Source organism: Trichechus manatus, unplaced genomic scaffold (assembly GCF_000243295.1).
Source record: "Trichechus manatus latirostris isolate Lorelei unplaced genomic scaffold, TriManLat1.0 scaffold00099, whole genome shotgun sequence".
NCBI classification, from domain to species: domain Eukaryota; kingdom Metazoa; phylum Chordata; class Mammalia; order Sirenia; family Trichechidae; genus Trichechus; species Trichechus manatus.
This window is the reverse complement of record NW_004444035.1, coordinates 5,505,771-5,525,208: the sequence shown is the minus strand read 5'-3', so window position 1 is coordinate 5,525,208 and position 19,438 is coordinate 5,505,771. Positions and strand designations below refer to the sequence as shown.

Here is a 19,438-nt window from a genome sequence, read left to right as displayed (position 1 = left end):
TGAAGGAAGAACATGATTAAACCAAACTTGTTCACTTATATTTGTCCCTAAAACAGTTTTAGATAAAGTAAACAATCTTCCAATTGAGTTATTATAATTCATTTATTTGTATGTAATAGGCACATGGAGCCCTGGTGGGACAGTGGTTAAGAACTTGGCTGCTAACCAGAAGGTCGGCAGTTTGAATCACCAGCTGCTCCTTAGAAGCCCTATAGGGCAGTTCTACTCTGTCCTATAGGGTCACTGTGAGTCGGAATCAACTCAACAGCAATGAGTTTGATGTGTTTTATTATACTATGTGATTTATTATGCTCAACTGAGTCTAAGCAATGGAGGAAACAATAAGTCAACAGTGTCAGGAAGCCCTTTTAAGCATTAGGCTCTACTTATCTCTTTTATACATAAATCATATTTTTTCCCTTTTAGGATGTAATTTTTTGCTTTTGGCACAGACTGTTCCCAGACTCCTACCCAGACCTTCTTTCAAGGTGGTGCTTACTAGACCTGTGGGCTCCATCTAACGCATTATCAAAACCGATGGGTGTTATTGCTAGGGCAACAAGGGGTGGAATTCATACAGTGGAGTTTTAGTGGAAACCTTTAACTATTTGGTCTGATTTCTTTTGATATCCTTACCCAGGTGGTTAAAAGAATGCAGACTGTTCTACAGTTCTGTTTGTTTTCTCTCCTTTTCTCTGACTTCAATACAGTATTGATTAGAGGCAAAAATCACAGGCAATTACTGTAAAATTTTAGGGAAATAGTAATGAGGCTTGAACAAAGGTAGTGGCAGTAAGTGGGTGTGAGAAATTGAAGGGCAACAGCAGGCTTTATTAATTGATTGTTAGTAGAGGTGAAAGAGAAGGAGGAGTTGTCAGCAGTGACTTAGAAGAGGGTGATAGAACTCCCAGCCACAGTGGTCAAACAGGTTGCACATTGCAGGGCAAATGATAAGCTATGCTTCAGGAAGGTAAGATTGTATGAGAAAATACAGGCACCTCCTGAGCGCTAATGGCAGAACAACGAGGGGCAGAACGTCACAGATCAAGTCCATGTGAAGTCACAGCAAATGCAGACCAATCAGAGGCAGAAATTACAGTTCAGGATATTAGACTGAGGCATGGCTTCAGATTGCGGGGCAAAACCAGTGGGAGCTTCACCAGAGCTGTCATCCAGGAGACTCGTTGGAGACGAGCCATAGCCGTTGGGGGCCAGGTAGGCCCAAGGAAATGACCTAGCAAGAAGACTGAAAAGTAAACGGGTCACAGACGAGATTGGTTTCCCTGCGCTGGGATAAAAAAAAAAAAGAAATCGCTGAGATTTAGGTACGGACGATGCTGACCCCGAGGAGTATTCAGGGAGATTGCTGCCCATCATTGCCATTGAGTTGCTCACTGTCTCACCTGTCACCCATGACAGAGCGAAAAGTATTTCCCAATACCTGTGGACTACCTGAGCAATTGTTAACATCCTGCCAGGCCTGCTTGTCTCTGGTACCTGGTTGCTTTGTCTTTCTAAAGCACCGTTTTCTTTGTGTATTTGCTCCATTTAAGAATCTCCTAAGGCCCTTTGTTTCCTGTCAGATTAAACTCATACGCTTTCAGCTGACATTCAGCTGGCCATATCTTACCTACATTTTCCACGGGCGCAAATCCTCTGCTCCTGGAAGATAAGGAAATACGCTGTGTAGACCTGACTCATACCTCTTCCTGACTTTAAAATTTATGCTTTCTTCTTCCTGAAGCCCTACTATGAACCTCAACCTGTAGTGCTTTTCTTCTGTTTATTCTAACTTGACTCATTGCCTTTTTCCGTTTTACATCTTTTGTCTCGCCAACTAGTATTTTGTCTCTCTATAGATTGTATAGATAAAGTAAATAATCTTCCGAGTGAGTTATTATGTTTCTGTGGTGTGTAGGGTCGCTATGAGTCAGAACCGACTCGACGGCACCTAACAACAACAACATAGATTGTATGAAGAGTCCTAGTGGCGCAGTGGTTAAATGCTCAGCTGCTAACTGAAAGGTTGGCAGTTTGAACCCACCAGCCGTTCCACGGGAGAAAGACGTGGCAGTCTGCTTCCATAAAGATTACAGCCTTGGAAACCCTGTGGGGCAGTTCTTCTCTATCCTGTATGGTCGCTATGAGTCAGAATCGACTCAACAGCGACAGGTTTGGTTTTGATAGCTTGTATGCAAGAGACCATATGTTCAATCTCTTATACATGCCCCTGGAGAGCTCTTTTCGTTTTATTAAAGACTTGTGTCATGTTTGGGAAAGTTCTTAGTCTTCAGAATACTGGAAAAAGATGAATCATTTGCTGGGCTTGTCATTTAATAAAGCATAACTTAGAAATACAAAATATAGTCTCCTTGTCGAAAGTTCTCATGGATTGTTTTGCTATGATTTCTCAAGGTAATAGCGATTTAAATAATTTGAACAATTTATACACTAATCTGCATTACAACTTAATAGACAAATAAGGAAAAGTGTAGATAATAACGATAATAATATACTTGTCATCCTAAATAGAATTTTTTTTCTGCTCATATAAAATAATTTTATGTGAAAATGTAGTTTATATATTGTTGATAAGTGAATTGGCATAAACTTCTGAGAGGTCAGTTTGATAACGTGGACCAAAAAGTTTTGTTTGACCAGTCCGTTCTTAGGAATTCATCCTAAGGAACTATTTGTGAATACAGCTAAATATTTTCAAGGCTGGTCATTATAGCTTTGTTTTATAATAGTGAAAGACTAGAAATTACCTGAATATCCAACCATGCAGATTGATTAAATATGTTGTGCTACAGACGCTTACTGTGAAATATTACATTATAGCTGTTACAAATGGTCTTCTACCAGAATATTTAGTGACACAGGAAAATGTGCCTGATGTGTTAGTAAGTAAAAAATACTAGGTTATTGGACAGTATACATAATATAATCCCATTATTTATTTGTTTTTGCCAAAAATAAAATAAAAAAACTGTAAAATTTTTAAATTCTTTGTATTTTTAAAATTGTATACAATACCTATGCATTACTTTGGTAATTAGGAAAAAATCCTTTTATTAAAAAATACACCTTCAGTAGTTAGAGAGAAAATAAATAATGATGGAAAAATAATTATCTACAAAGATTTTGGAGTGTAGGAAGACAAAAGAGAAACCTCCTCTCACTCCATGCATTCACACCCTTTCTGATCCTGCAGAATTGAACTTCAGGTAAAATTGAGGATGGCCGTTGATGGTAAGAGTACTAGAGTGAGCCACAGGTAGCGACTTTAGTGCTCATCTAAGCGTTAAAGGGCTTCCTTAGCGGCAGCCATGAACAGCCTCTCAGAGTTCACCTTTCTTCTTTTAAAACGTTAATGAATTGTGAACAGACCTTGGATCAAACAAATAAGCTTACGGAGAGAGCGCATAGTGGGCTTTCAGCAGGTATCGGTGTTCCCTTCTAAAGGTACCACTATCTCAGAAATTTAATGTTCTTCTAACGCTGAGACTTTCAGCATAGAAAAAAATCGCAAATCCTTCAAAGTGCCAGTTTAAAACTGAAAGAATCTTTGAGCCGTTAATGATATTCATTGGGCTTTAACTCACTTTACTCAGGTAAATAATTTATAAAATTATTAAGGTTCTCCAAAAGAGGATTTTTTCACACCTTTTCATTTACCCAACATAATTAAAAATATTTATCTTCCAAAACAAAGTGTTCTTCAGACAAACATTAGACTGGACTATAAAACATAAAATGATACTCGTGAAAAGTGTGCTTCTTAGTTCAGATAAATACACAAGACTAAATGGGCAGCTCCTGGCTGGAGGCAGGATGAGAAGGCAGAAAGGGACAGGAGCTGATTGAACGGACATGGGAAATCCGGGGTAGAAAGGAGGAGTGTGCTGTTACAGTATAGGGATTGCAACTAGGGTCACGTAACAATACGTGTATGAAGTTTTGTATGAGAGACTAACTTGAGCTGTAAACTTTCACCTAAAGCAGAGTAAAAAAAAAAGTGTTACTTCACACAGTCCAAATTTATTTGCTTTCTTTACTTTAGGTTGCTACGGGCAGAACAGACACGGAAGACTTAGACCTCTACACAACCTCACGGGAGCGGCGATTTCGTTTATTTGCTTCTATAGAATGTGACGGGCAGTTGTTCATGACTCCGTATGATTTTATTTTGGCTGTTACAACAGATGAGCCCAAATGTAAGTGTAAGTTTTTTAGTTAACCTTAATAATTTTATACGTTTTTTTTTTTCTCATATCTAGTTTATAAACATGTGGGGCTATATAAATTTCAGAACACCTAACCAAGTAATGTATTTCAAAAGCTACTATGCTATATGATATTACTAGACTAATATTTCATATGAACTCTCTTTTCAGAAGCTTTCAGTTGCTCCCTCTTTCTCAGTATATCAGACTTAAACACCTTACTTTTGGTACTCTTTACAGTAGACTGAGATTCTGCCTGTTGGTTCTTACGGCCAACCTGAGCAGACTAATTCAGAGGATTAGCGTTGAAGTCCGCCCTGGGCAAGAGCTCTGCCTCGTCTCTCTCCTGTGTTTGTCGTAGCTCCTGCACGGTAAATCCAGGCGAATTGTTTCCACGTCTCCACGTGTCGGGGCAGCGGTTGTCCGGCCTTCTGGCATTGTGTACATTCTTCGCAAACCTCTTTAAAATCTAACTTAAGGACAGCTGGAGTCTCATATCCGCTTTCCTAATCAGTCCGTTGCAGTATGTTGTTTCACATGAAGTATATGAAGAAAATTTGCCTCGCAGAAATAGGTAGTAGGAGAAGGGAAGACTTTTAATACCCTTTTTCAGATAATTGTGCGTGTTCTTCTTTGATGGTATCTCAAAATGAGGTTAGTGGTGCTTTCTTAAAGCTTATCTGCAATACAGAATCTGAAACATTATCAACGAACTGTTTGTCGTCTGTTATGTTAAAATCCATTGGTCTGTCTTCTACTTTGAGTGAATTTTTAACCTTGCATAATATTGTAGCATCAATTGGAAAATATTGGTTTACTAAGTTATGGACCTCTTCCAAATGTTAACACCTTTCATTATATAATATTTAAAAAGTCACATTCATTAGTAGTATTACCAGTCTCATCAGAAAAGTCTATAATTATTGGAATAATTGTTAGTGGTATATGCAAGTGTTCCAAAATTGTTGTTTTCACTTGAAAAGCTCTAATTTATCATTGGCAACAAGTATTATCAGTTGTTTTCCTTAAGCAATAGGCTCACTTTGTTCGGTTTTAAGAGAATGTCTGCCAAATACCTAGGTCTGAATACCCGTAATTTGTCTGTCAGTTGTTCTTGCAAGTAAAAATCCTGTTCCATGAGAAAAGCAGCTAGTTCAGTTCACAACTCAAGTAATCAAAAAGTGCTTTCCTAGAGACAACCATAGTACTTAGGTAGGCAGTCCACCTCCCACTTCACCTCACAGAATGTTAAATGACACGTACTCAACTACACCCAGCAAGTGCCAGGCACTGCACTAGGAAGGCACTGGAGATACAGCGGTGAGGGGGAAGAAAGGAAATGCGCTCCACCCTCGTGATGCTTCCAGTCTGGTGGAAAAGTCGACACTGATCAATGAAATACACAAATGAACAATAAATTATAACTGTGATAAATGCTGTGAAAGAAAAATACTTGGTTCTGTGAGAGTGTATATTTTGGAGGAGGTGACCTAGTCAGGGAGCTCAGGGAATCTTCCCTGGGACAGTAAAAACCGACATGAAAGGTGAATCTTGAATAGAGGTAACTAGGTATGAGGGACCTGGGGAGTGGAGAGTTTCCGCAGAAGAAGCAGTATGGGACGAGACCCCCGGACAAGAAGGAGTGTGAGACACTGGAAGAGTGACCCGATGAACTGGATGTGGCTGTAGTGTGAAGAGCAGGGAGGAGTGTAGTATGAGGTGAGGCTGGAGAAGCGGGGTGTGGCCAGTTCATTCAGAGTGTGTGACTTATAGTAAACATATTTTTTTGTTTTTACCCTAAAAGTAGTGGGAAATCACAGCGGTGGTTTAAACTTTTAAACTGGGGGGTGGGGAGTGGGGGCAGGGTAAGATGCATGATTAGATTATGTTTTGAAAAGGTCTCAGAGTGGAAAATAGAGGACCAGACTGGGTATGAGCAGATCAGAGGTTCAAAAACTTCAAGCTACAGAAGCCTCCAGTGATGGTGCTCATGATGGTGGGAAAGAAAAGGAAAAATTTCCCACATATTGTTGTTGGTGTTGTTAGGTGCCATCGAGTCAGTGTGATAGAGCAGAACTTCCCCATGGAGTTTTCTAGGCTGTAATCTCTACGGGAGCAGATCACCAGGTCTTTCTCCGCTGCTGGGTGAATCCAAACCTCCAGCCTTTCAGTTAGCAGCCGAGCAGTTAACCATTGCGCCACCAGGGCTCCTTTCAGAGCTTTTAGGGGCTAAAATAAAGGGGACCGGGAATAAGGGTCTGCCTGACTAAACTAGGTGGATGACAGGAGGGAGTGCTGAAGGAGGACTAGAGGTGAGGAGAAAGTCACAGCTTTAATCTTGGACCAGATGTATTTGAGATGGAGCCCCGGTGGTGCACAGAGTCTCCAGAGATACAAGAAGAAAACCAGAGGAGTATGGATTAGTAGAAGCCAAGGGGAGAATGGCCAGTTGAGCGGAATGCTACTGAGAAGTCAAGTTAGATGAGGACAGGAAAATGCCCACTAGAGTTGGTAAGGAGTTCCCAGGTGGTACAGACTGTTAAAACATTCAGCTGCCAGCTGAACGGCTGGAGGTTTGAGTTCACCCAGAGGTGGCTCAAAAGAAAGACCTAGTGATCTACTTCCGAAAAATCAGCCATTGAGAACCCTATGAAGCACAGCTCTACTCTGACACAGGTGGGGTCACTATGAGTCAGAATCGACTCAACGACAACTGGTTAGAACTAGTAATGAAGGTTATGAATGATCCTAAAAGTGATGTTTCAGTGGAGTGATTAGAGCAAAGTCCAGATTGCAAGACTGAGCAGCAGATGAAGAAATGGAGACAGTGAGTTTGGCTGTGAAAGAGAATGGAAAGGTAGTAGCCGGAGTGGAATCTGAAGGAGAGGCTTGATCATGCAGGATTTTGACCAGAGACTGGGAGGATGGCATCTGAAAGAGAGGGAGTTCTGTGAGCAAAAACGTGGAATCAAGAGGTAAAGGGTATGTTCATAGTAGTTCTCTTTGGGGGTATGTAGGCAAGTAGTGAAAGAAGAGTCCAGATGAGTAGGGCTCTTTTTTGAGGAATTCAAGGACTGTGGTAAGAGTTATATCCATCTGTGCTCCTGTGATCCTCCTTGCCTTCTTTCTTCCTTCCCGTCAAGAAATATTTACTGACTACTTACCATGTGCCAGATAATTATATTCTGCCTTCGAATTGGTTCTGTATTTTATACCTATTGCTGTCGAGTCGATTCTGACTCATAGCAACCGTATAGGACAGAGTAGAACTGCCCCATAGGGTTTCCAAGGAGCGCCTGGTGGATTTGAACTGCTGACCTTTTGTAGCACTTAACCACTATGCCACTGGGTTTCTTCTGTATTTTATGCCCTCTCATAATACCGTAAGTTTTCTGGGTATAGGGACTTTGTATCACCCCTTAACTCATAGAAAAGACTCTTCACTGTAAGTAAATGTTTAAGTATTCTACACATTTTTGTTCATTTGATTTGGTACAATGTGAGTTTTTTATGTTTATTATTAAATTAGTATAGATTTGATAACACTATTAATATATTTTTAGAATATTAAACGCTATTTTGCATCAAATTCTATGAATTTTTATCAAACTTATATTTGAAAAGTTATTCCTTAAGTGATGTTTAATGATTTATAATTTCATATTTTGGAAACAATCCTAGTTCATTACTGACTTAAATTTTTTCTTCATGATACACTCACTGGAAACCCACAGTTGGATTTCTGCTTTTTGGACATAACTTCTGTGGTGATTCTTCTGAATCGCTTGCAGGAAAAAACTAGTTTCCATTACAAATAATTCTGCAAGATGTTTAACAACCACAACAATAGTTAATTTCTGACCAGCAATTTAGAAACAGTCACAAAAGATCAAGATATTTGTCAAGACTTTTTTTTTTAAGTGAAGGGTTTTAAAAAGAAATATTTGCCTTAGAATAGAAAATATGGTCCATATACCGAATATTAAATCGGATGCATATCAAAGTCCCGTATTGAAATTAGACATTTAAATCTTGGCACTCCGTTATTAGCTTTGAAAGCTTGATTAAGTTATTTAATCTTTTGATTTCTCATTTATGAAAAAAAAAAAGAACAGCCTCGTGAGGTTTTTTGACAATTGAATTGAGATCAATTGTGCTTAGTATAGTACCTGACACACAGTAAGCACTTAATAAATGTTGGGAGCCGTCATCATCATAGTAATCATCATCACTCTCACCGTAATTCATAACCAAGAGTTTTTAAAAACCTTGTATCGTTTTATGGTGACATTTAGTAGCAAAAATGGTGCATTGAATAAACATTTGCTTAATTATAGTTCAAATAAGTGTTAACTGAGACATGCATGTGATTGATTATAACTTTGTTTAGGAATCTAAAATATTTCTTGTTTTACCTATTTATGTAGACCCTAAAGGATGAAATCAATAATTCATTATTTTCTTATAGCTTCAAGTATTATTTTGGTTATTAAAAATATATTGTTAAATATTTCCAACATATGAGAAAGTATAAAAATACAATGAACACCTCTGTACTCAACCTACAACTTAAAAAATAAAACATTTCCAATAGAATTGAAGACCTTCTCTATGCAGGTTATATTTGTATGTGCAATAATTTCATGCGACATAAGTAATTTAGAAAGTGAGAAAATCCTTTGAAGAACAATCTTAATAGCTCTTTATTCTTTATTTTGAAAAAGCTAATAATACTGAACATGGTGACATGTCCGGCAGAATGAATGTCTTTTGTGAATAATTTACCCTGGAAATCTTGTAAGCCCTACAGAACTCAAGAGCACATCTCACTTCCTCTTTTGATAAATAGCTTTGAGTAGTGCATAAGAGTGTGTGCAGTGTACTTTTTATCACTTTATTTTCTTCTTTTCTTATGCTATAGTTTTAAAGCAACCAAATAATAAATATCATTTACATTGTTCTGTTATTTGCTAAAAGGAGAGTATCTTTATGAAATGTGTATACAATATCATACTGTTGTTACTTGTCGTCCAGTCAGTTGCAACGCATGGTGACCCCAGGTGTGCAGAGTAGAACTGTTCCATAGGATTATACAGTATCATAGTTAAGGTTAAATCTGAATTCTAATGTGTAGACCTGAGATTTTAATCACTTGATTATGTGTTTGTATAGTTTTATACATTTTCTTGGGTAAAGGAAGGGATATATGACTGTGTTGTTGCTACACAGCAAGGAAATCTATCTCCACAAAAATCAGTTTGTCAGTTTTAGAAACATGTTTCTTTCCTTTTGATCTTAAAATGAATTATTATTTTACCTAAAAAAAAGAGACGTTAACAGCAAAATATCTTGTCTTGTAATGTTGAACTTGATATATTGTTAATGTTAACAGTGGCTAGTTACACAGAAATAGACACATTGTCATGTAGAAAAATTATTGGTTGTCATTATCGTAATGTAGCTGAAATAATGTTTACCACTTCCTAATGCAGCTACGTTATAGGACTTGATCATATGTAAACCTGGAGATAATTATTGAGCAGGCATTAGATATTCATAGTGTTCAAACCTGACCAAAGGGAAGAAAGGCAGTATTGACTGAGTATTTATCCCAATATTATATGATTTATTGTATTTGAGATTTTGGGGTACCAGGATGGACGGAATCAGTAAAAGAAAGTAATTCCATTTATTTTATTCAAATATAACACCCTTGTTCCAGAGATGCCTTTGAACAGTTCTAGGGAAGAAGAGTGGAAAACAGGATGAGGGTTTCCCTCCACTTTACTGCTGTCCCTTTTATCTTTCTTTCTGTGTGCCCTCCCTCTTTCCTCTTTACCTTAAAGAAACCTGACCTATAAATTGTGATGCTTCAGTGGCAGAATTCTCGCCATCCATGCAGGAGACTCAGGTTCAATTCCCAGCCGATGCACCTCAAGCCCAGCCACCACTCATCTGTCACTGGAGGCCTCCATGTTGTGATACTGAACAGGTTTCAGCAGAAATGCCAGACTAAGACCAAATAGGAAGAAAGGCCTGGCAATCTTCTTCTGAAAATCAGCCAGTGAAAACCCTATGGATCACAACAGTCCAATCCTGTTGTGCATTGGGTCACCATGAGTCTGGGGCCGACTCAGTGGCAGCTGACAACAGCAGGGGCGTTAATACAACAAACATCAAGGGTTAAAAAAAAAAAAAAAAAACTTGTTGCCGTCGAGTCAATTCCGACTCATAGCAATAGAGTAGAACTGCCCTATAGGATTTCCAAAGAGCGCCTGGTGGAATCAAATTGCCGACCCTTTGGGTTAGCAGCCGAACTCTTAACCACCACTCCACCAGGGTTTCAATACCTTAAAATTATAATGTCTCTATGTTAATCAATATCTTTTATGTTCTGATTTGAATGTTTAATAAATATCATTGTTTATGTTTTTATGTCTATAGGATGTTTAAAATGGAATAAGATAACTTACTTTGTAAATCCAGAAAGCCCCAAATGAATATACTATGGTTATGGGAAAATGTGTTTCCCATTCCTCTGATATTATTTTAGTTTGTAGTATATAAAACAAATAGATAATAAGTATAAGGTGATACCATATATCCTAATCTTCAATTTAAAAGACTTTTTCCCTTTAAACATAAAAGCTTGGTTATGAGTTATAGATGGTTACTTAATTTGCATATACATTACATGAAGTATTTGTTTTGTAATTAATTTATGTTTATTTATTTTAGATGCTAAAACATGGAAATCACTTTCCAAACAGGTGAGTTAAAGCTCTTGATACAGTTATAGATTGTACATATACATGCATATACGCAATATATGTATAATATGTGATACGTAAATAGATTTGCAAATTAAATCACACCAAGATGCTATTTTTTGCCCTCCAGGTTGCCAGAAAATTAAAGAGTTGGATAATTCCAAGTGTTAGTAAATATATGGATCAGTGGTTTCTCTCATGTGTGAATGTAAATTGGTATACCCATTTCATAAATTTGTTCAGCATTATCTAATGAAATTGGAAATACACACACTCTATACCTACTAGTTCCACTCGTGGGTTTAAATCTTCAACAGTGTGTACACATGTACATGGTAAGAGAACACGTGAATATACTCTGTCATCCAGTAATTTCACACCTGCACATGAGAGACACTTGCTTATATGCAGGAGAGGTACACAAGAATATCTGCAGATTGTTCATGATGGCCAAAAACGAACTAGGTACAACATCAATAGTCAAATTGATAAATTGTTATACGTTCATACAGTGAATACTATACAGCAGCAAAAACGAATTATAGCAATGCTTTGACTAGATGAATCTCAGAAACATAATAGTAAGCAAGTAAAGCAATTTATAAAAAATATGAAGTATAATTTCATTTGTATAATGTTTAGAACTGGGAAAATGAAAAATATTATTTATGGGTACATTTATAGGTGGGAAAACTAAAATTCAAGATGGTCCTTACCTGTAAGGGAGGTGGAGGGGTATACAAGAGGGGGGCTCAGAGAGGCTTGTAAGGTACTGGTCATTTTCTGTCTTTTAACTGGGTGGTAAGGACATGAATACTTTTTGTTATTGCCCTTTAAATTGCACATATATTCCTTTTATGCTTGCATATATATGTAAAGTTCACTATAAAAAATAAGAGTATTAGCAAATTAGAGAACTTCCTTATCTAGTTAAAGGGAGTCCTCCAAAAGTCTACAGCAGGCATCATGCTTACTTGTGAAACTTTGGAGACATTTTCTTTGAAATCATATATACCATATTTTTCTCGAATAAAGCACCCACATAAATAATGTGCCCACACATATAAAGTGCACAGCGCACCTAGGCAAATAACACATGAGGGGTTGCCCGGTTGTAAAAAACATAACACGTGCACTATTTGCGTTGAAATATGGCAATGCCTGTCATCACAAGTACTCCTCAGCAATTTACTGGAGGTCCTAGGTAATGCAGTATGACAAGACAGAGAAAAAAAGAGACTCTAAGGATTGGAATGGCAACAAGCAATATAATTGAGAGAAAAAAAATTTAAATACATAGGCTTTGAATTTATTCAAATTTAATAAAAGTTTAGCAGGATTGCTGCTGGATGTAAAATCAATGAACCAGAATTAATAACATGTTTCTAAAGCAGCAATAGCAAAAACTACTGTAGAAAATAAGGTACATTTCACAATGACAACAAGTATTAGGTACCTAACAGTAGATGTGCAATACATTAGTGTATTTTTAAAAGAGTAAATTGAGAAATAAACCATATATATTGATGTTAATAAACTATTTCATAATAATACTGATTTCTTCCAAATCTCTATAAATTCTATGCAACTCTAATAAAAATTCCAACAGGATTAATTGTACTATTGACATTTTAAATTAATTTGGTGGTGTAGGGCCCTCCAGATATTCAAATATTCAGAACAATTCTGAAAATAAGAAGGACAAAAAAGAAAAAAACTTTGAGAAGAGGAAGATGATTGGGGCCGCCACATCTTAAAATCAATAATAAAAACCAAATCCATTGCCGTTGAGTCAATTCTGACCCAGAGGAACACTATAGGACAGAGTAGAACTGCCCTAGACGGTTTCCAAGGAATGGCTGGGGATCAAACTGCAAACCTTTTGATTAGCAGCCTGAGCTCTTAACCACTGTGCCACCAGGGCTCCAGATTAATAAATAGTATTATAAAAATAAAACAAAATTGTATCACTGCAAGGATTTTTTAAAAATTAGATCAAGATAATAAAACATAGAGTCCAGAAATAGATCCTCTTATATATGTAAAGATCTGTGAATCACTGGAGAAAATATTAACCTTTCAACTATAGGTATTGGAATAATAGATTTTTTATATGGAGGCAAATAAATTTACATCTCAAAGTTACTACCATATTAAAAAAAAAAATTTCAGATGGATGAAGTACTTATTTGTAAAAACAACAATTCTAAAGTGTTAGAAGAAAAAATGAGGGGTATAATAGTTTTTTCCTTAGACAAAACACATAAAACTCAAAAGAAAATGGCAAATTTTACTAAATTAAAAGCTTTAGTACACCAAAAGACAGTGTCAGTAATATTAAAAGATGTGTGATGGATTTGACAATATGCTTTCAACAGTAAAAGTATAGGAAGAGAAAATAAAAAGAAACCCTGGTATATATTAGAATTTAACATTAAGATTGGCTTATACAAACATATAAAATTTCTATATAGCAGAAGGTAATATGCAAAATTGGGAGGAAAGATTTTTGTAACATTCATTAACAGATAAAGAGTAAGAGTCTTAATTCACAAATAACACCTACATAGCAATTAGAAAAAGAGGAATAACTCAACCAGAAATTTTCACAAAAGAACTACAAGTATACTGTATGTATATTAAACGATACTCAGCTTCACTAATCAAGAATGCACTTTATAACCACCTTGAGAAAGCACTTTTTGCATATTGGACATAGAACATGTGTTTTTAAAAAATATGTAATACTCTGATGGACAAGATGAGAAAAGTAGGTACTTATCTCAGTGTTGTTGGAGTATAAATCAGGTCTCATTTTGTTTGGAGAGGTAGGATGGCATGTTAACAGCCTCTGCTTGGGCAACCCACCTCTTGACTCCATTGTAGGGAATCTTCTGCAAGAGCTCATATCTGTCCAGCAGCCAGCAGCTACCAGCTGGGGGAGGAGTAGTCACACTCCAAACGGACCCCCAGGGAGGTCTGCCTTGCTGCTATCAGAGCCCACCCTGTAGTATGTTAGCTGTGCTTGCAGCCTCCACTCAAGATGCCTGCTTCCTACCACACAGCAGCCTCAGTCAGCAGTCCTCAGCACTGACTGAAAGGGGGTGCAGACTGACCCAAACTGATCCCTAGGGAGGTCTGTCCTGTTGGTTTCAGAGGTCTGAGCTATGGGGTGCACAGGGAGGCAGGTAGAGTGCTGATTATGGGAGCAGACTCCACTGCAGGGGCCTCTGTACCAGTTTGCAACAGCTTGGCAACCAACAATTACTAGGTGGGGGAGGGGGTGTCACTCTCTGGTCAGATCCCCATGGAGGTCTGCCTTGTTGTTATCACAGCCCTCCCTGTAGTATGTTGGCTGTGGGCATAGTCTCCACTAAAGATGCCTGCTTCATAGCACACAGCAGGCTCAGTCTGCAGCCCTCAGCACCATTCAAAAGGGGGAGCAGACAGACCTGAAGTGACTCCCCAGAAGTTTTGTCCTGTTGATTTCAGAGGCTGTGTTATGGGGTGCGCAGGAAGGCTGGTAGAGTGTTGACTATAAGAGCAGATTCCACTGCATGAGCCTTCTGTAGCAATTCACAGTAGACTTGCAACCGACAGTGTCTGGGTAGGGGAGGTGCAGAGAGCAAGTTTTTCTGTTGTTGTTAATGCTTGTGTCCCAGCTATTTACACTCAATAACAAATAGGTGTAGAATGAATGAAAGGAAACCAAGGGGGAAAAAAGAGAGTGAGAGCAATGTAGCAGAGTGGAAACAGTACAGAACTTAGGAGCACTGGATCCTAGCCCCTACTGAGTTGTGTTGTGCCATAGAGTCGGTTTTGGCTCATAGCTATCCTATATGACAGAGTAGAACCGCCCCATTCCGAGGCCATAATCTTTTCAGGAGCAGACTGACCCATCTTTCTCCTGCAGAGCAGCTGGTGCATTCAAGCTGCTGACCTTTCGGTTAGCAGCTGAGCAGTAATCATTGTGCCACTACTAGCCAAACAGGCACATGGGTTCGGTTCCAGACCAACACAATAAAGCAAATATCTCAATAAAGCAAGTCACACTAATTTTTTTGGTTTCCCAGTGCATATAAAAGTTATATTTACACTATACTGTAGTCTATTAAGTGTGCATTAGCATTATGTCTAAAAAAAAATGGACGTATTATACCTTAATTTAAAAAATACTTAATTGCTAAAAAATGACAACCATCATCTGAGCTTTCAGCGAGTTGTAATCTTTTTGTTGATAGAGGGTCTTGCCTCAATGTTGATGGCTGCTGACTGATCAGGGTGGTAGTTGCTGAAGGCCAGGGCGGCTTAAATTATTTTAAGTTCTTGAAAGAATTCAACAATGTAGTTGGCCACATTGATTGACTCTTCCTTTCATGGAAGATTTCTCTGTAGCATGCAATGCTGTTTGATAGCATTTTACCCACAGTAGAACTTCTTTCAAAATTGGAGTCAGTCCTCTCAAACCCTACTACTGCATTAGCAACTACATTTATGTAATATTCTAAATCCTTTGTTGTCATTTCAACAATGTTCACAGCATCTTCACCAGGAGTAGATTTCATCTCAAGAAACCACTTTCTTTGTTCATCCATAAGAAGCAACTCCTTATCCATTAGTTTTATCATGCGATTACAGCAATTCAGTCACATCTTCAGGCTCCACTTCTAGTTCTCTTGCTGTTTCCACCACATCTGCAGTTACTTCCTCCACTGAAGTCTTGAACCTCTCAAAGCCATCCATGAGGGTTGGAATCAACTTCTTCCAAACTCCTCTTAATCTTGATATTTTGACCTCCTCCTATGAATCACAAATGCTCTGAACGGCATCTAGAATAGTGAATCCTTCCTAGAAGGTTTTCAATTTACTTTGCCCAGATTCATCAGAGGAATCACTATCTACAGTAGCTATAGCCTTACAAAATGTATTTCTTAAATATTAAGACTTGGAAGTTAAAATTACTCCTTGACCCATGGGCTGCAGAATGGATGTTGTGTTGGCAAAGATGAAAACAACATTAATCTCCTGGTACATCTCCATCAGAACTCTTGGGTGACCAGGTGCATTGCCAATGAGCAGTAATATTTTGAAAGGAATCTTTTTTTCTGAGCGGTAGGTCTCAACAGTGGGCTTAAAATATACAGTAAACCATGTTGTAAACAGATGTGCTGTCATCCAGGCTTTGTTGTTCCATGTATGGAGTACAGACAGAGTAGATTTATCATACTTCTTAAGAGCCCTAGGATTTTCAGAATGGTAAATGAGCATTGATTTCAACTTAAAATCACCAGCTGCATTAGCCCCTGACAAGAGAGCCACCCTGTCCTTTGAAACTTTGAAAGTCCTAGATGGCATCTTCTTCCAGCATAAGGCTGTTTCATCTACATTGAAAATCTGTTGTTCAGTATATCCTCCTTCATCAGTTATCTTAGCTAGATCTTTTGGATAACGTCCTGCACCTTCTGTATCAGCACTTGCCGCTTCACCTTGCACTTTAATGTTAGGGAGATGGCTTCTTTCCTTGAACCTCATGAACCAACCTCTGCTAGCTTCAGACTTTTCTTCTTGTGCTTCCTCACCTTTTTGAGCCTTCATAAAATTGAGAGAGTTAGGGCCTTGCTCTAGATTAGGTTTTGGCTTAAAGGAATGTTGTGGCTCGTTTGATCTTCTATCCAGACCACTAATACTTTCTCCATATCACCAGTGAGGCTGTTTCACTTTCTTACCATTCGTGTGTTCACTGGAGTAGCACATTTAATTTCCTACAAGAACTTTTCCTTTGCATTCACAGCTTGGCTAACTGTTTGGCATAAGAGGGCTAGCTTTCGGCCTGTCTAGCTGCTTTCAACATACCTTCCTCACTGAGCTTAATCATTTCTAGCTTTTTGGTTTACAGTGAGAGACGTGCGACTCTTCCTTTTGCTTGAACACTTAGAGGCCATTGTAAGGTTATTAACTGGACTGGTTTCAATATTGCCATTTCTCAGGGAATAGGGAGGCCTGAGGAGAGAGAGAGAGATGGGAGAACAGCCAGTCGACGGAGCAGTCAGAACACATACAACATTTATTGATTAAGTTTGCTGTATTATATGAGTGCGGTTTGTGGTACCCTAAAACAATTGCAATATTAACATCAAAGATCACTGATCACAGATCACCACAACAGAGACAATATTTCAAACTTTTTCATTATTATTATGAGAATTACCAAAATGTGACACAGAGACAGGAAGTGAGCACATGCTGTTGGAAAAATGGTGCCGATAGACTTGCTCGATGAAGTTGCCTCAAACCTTCTATTTGTGAAAAACGTAGTATCTGTGAAGCACAGGAAAGAGATGCACAATAAAATGAGGTATGCCTGTAGTTATTTTTAACCAACTATTCACAATAGATTAAAAAATGATTTAGCCTCTGAGCAATGCTTCAATGTTTAAATTCTCCAAGGGAATTTCCCAACAGCTATGATAGTTTGATTAAAAACAACAATGAAAAAAAAAAAAGCTGATCAAGAGGAGCTGAAGTCTGTGTTTTTTATCGAATATTTAAGTTAAGAATTGAAAAGAAAAAAAACAAACAGTGGCCACAGGAACTCAATACCCCTGCCCTCCACTTCATCAATGTTATCATTCTTTGAGTCACCATTAAAATAGTCTTTATTCCTTCCTAACATAGTCCTTTGTCATCTACTTCCTTTACCGTACAAAGCAAACAAACAAAACACACACACACACACACACACACACACACACACACAGAGAAGCAATTGCCATCAAGTCGATTCTAACTTACGATGACTGTTAGGGATTGAATGATGTCCCCAAAAAATGTGTGTCAGTTGGCTAGGCTGTGATTCCCAGTATTGTGTGGTTGTCCTCCATTTTGTGATCTGATGTGATCATCCTACGTGTTGTAAATCCTAACCTCTATGACGTTAATGAGGCAGGATTAGAGGCAGTTATGTTAATAAGGCACGGCTCAATCTACAGGATTAGGTTGTATCTTGAGTTAATGTCTTTTGAGATATAAAAGAGAATTGAGCAGAGAAGAGAGGGACCTCATTACCACCAAGCAAGAAGAGGCAGGAGTACGTCCTTTGGACCTGGGGTTCCTGCACTGAGAATCTCCTAGACCAGGGGAAGATTATGACAAGGACCTTCCCCTAGAGCCGACGGAGAGAGAAAGCCTTCCCCTGGAGTGGGCACCCTGAATTTGGACTTCTAGCCTCCTAAACTGTGAGAAAATAAATTTCTCTTTGTTAAAGCCATCCACTTGTGGTATTTCTGTTATAGCAGCACTAGATAACCAAGACAATGATCCCAGGTTTATTAGAGTAGAACTACTCTGTAGGGTTTTCAGTGGCTGATTTTTTGGAAAGAGATTGCCAGGCCTTTCTTCCTTGGAATGGACTCAAACCTCCAACCCTTTGGTTAGCAGCTGCGTGCATTAACCGTTTGTACTACCCAAGGCACTCCTCCTTTACCACAGCAAACAGCCAGCCAACCAGTTGCCACTGAGCCAATTCCAATGTATGGTGACTCTGTCTGTATCAGAGTACAACTGTGCTCCGTAGGGTCATCAGTGGCTGATTTTTCAGAAGTAGACAACCAGGCTTTTCTTCCAACGTGCCTCTGGGTGAACATGAACATCCAGTCTTTCAGTTAGCAGCTGAGAGCGTTCCCCCTTTATCATAAAACAAAACAAAACCAGTTGCTGTCAAGTCAGTCCCAACTCATGGCGACCCCATGTGTCACAGAGTAAAACTGCACCCCATGGAGTTTTCAAGGCTGTGACCTTTTGGAAGCAGAGCGTGAGGCTTTCTCCCGGTGCACCCATGAGTGCGTTCCAACTGCCGACCTTCAGTTAGTAGTCAGGCACTTAATGGTTTATGCCACCCGCGGACTCCCCTTTTACCATGTCGTTGGGTGCTGTCAAGTAGATTCTGACTCATAGCAACCCCATGTGACAAAACAGAACTGCCCCGTAGGGTTTTCTTGGCTATAATCGTATGGAAGCAGATCACCAGGTCTTTCTCCTGTGGAGCCACTGGGTGGGTTCAGACAGCCAACCTTTCAGTTAGCAGCCGAGCGCTTAACCGTTTGCATCACCAGGGTGCCTTCCACCTTTACGTTGTTGTTGGTGGTGCCGCTGCTGCTGCTGCCGCTGCTGTTGTCGTTGCTGCTGTTGCTGCTGCTGCTGCTGCTGTTGTCGTTGCTGCTGTTGTTGCTGCCGCTGCTGTTGTCGTTGCTGCTGTTGCTGCTGCTGCTGCTGCTGTTGTCGTTGCTGCTGTTGTTGCTGCTGCTGCTGTTGTCGTTGCTGCTGTTGCTGCTGCTGCTGCTGCTGTTGTCATTGCTGCTGTTGCTGCTGCTGCTGTTGTCGTTGCTGCTGTTGTTGCTGCTGCTGCTGTTGTCGTTGCTGCTGTTGTTGCTGCTGCTGCTGCTG

At 39.0% G+C, this 19,438-nt stretch overlaps 1 protein-coding gene across 1 annotated transcript in view; it reads left to right on the top strand.

Moving 5' to 3' along the window:
- MICU3 (mitochondrial calcium uptake family member 3) overlaps window positions 1-19,438 on the top strand; it is a 102,488-nt gene that overhangs the window by 30,934 nt on the left and 52,116 nt on the right. Inside the window, exons 2-3 of the mRNA XM_004382786.2 lie at window positions 4,064-4,217; window positions 10,965-10,996. Of these exons, the coding sequence (XP_004382843.1) occupies window positions 4,064-4,217; window positions 10,965-10,996 (186 nt within the window). The remainder of the gene's footprint in view (window positions 1-4,063; window positions 4,218-10,964; window positions 10,997-19,438) is intronic.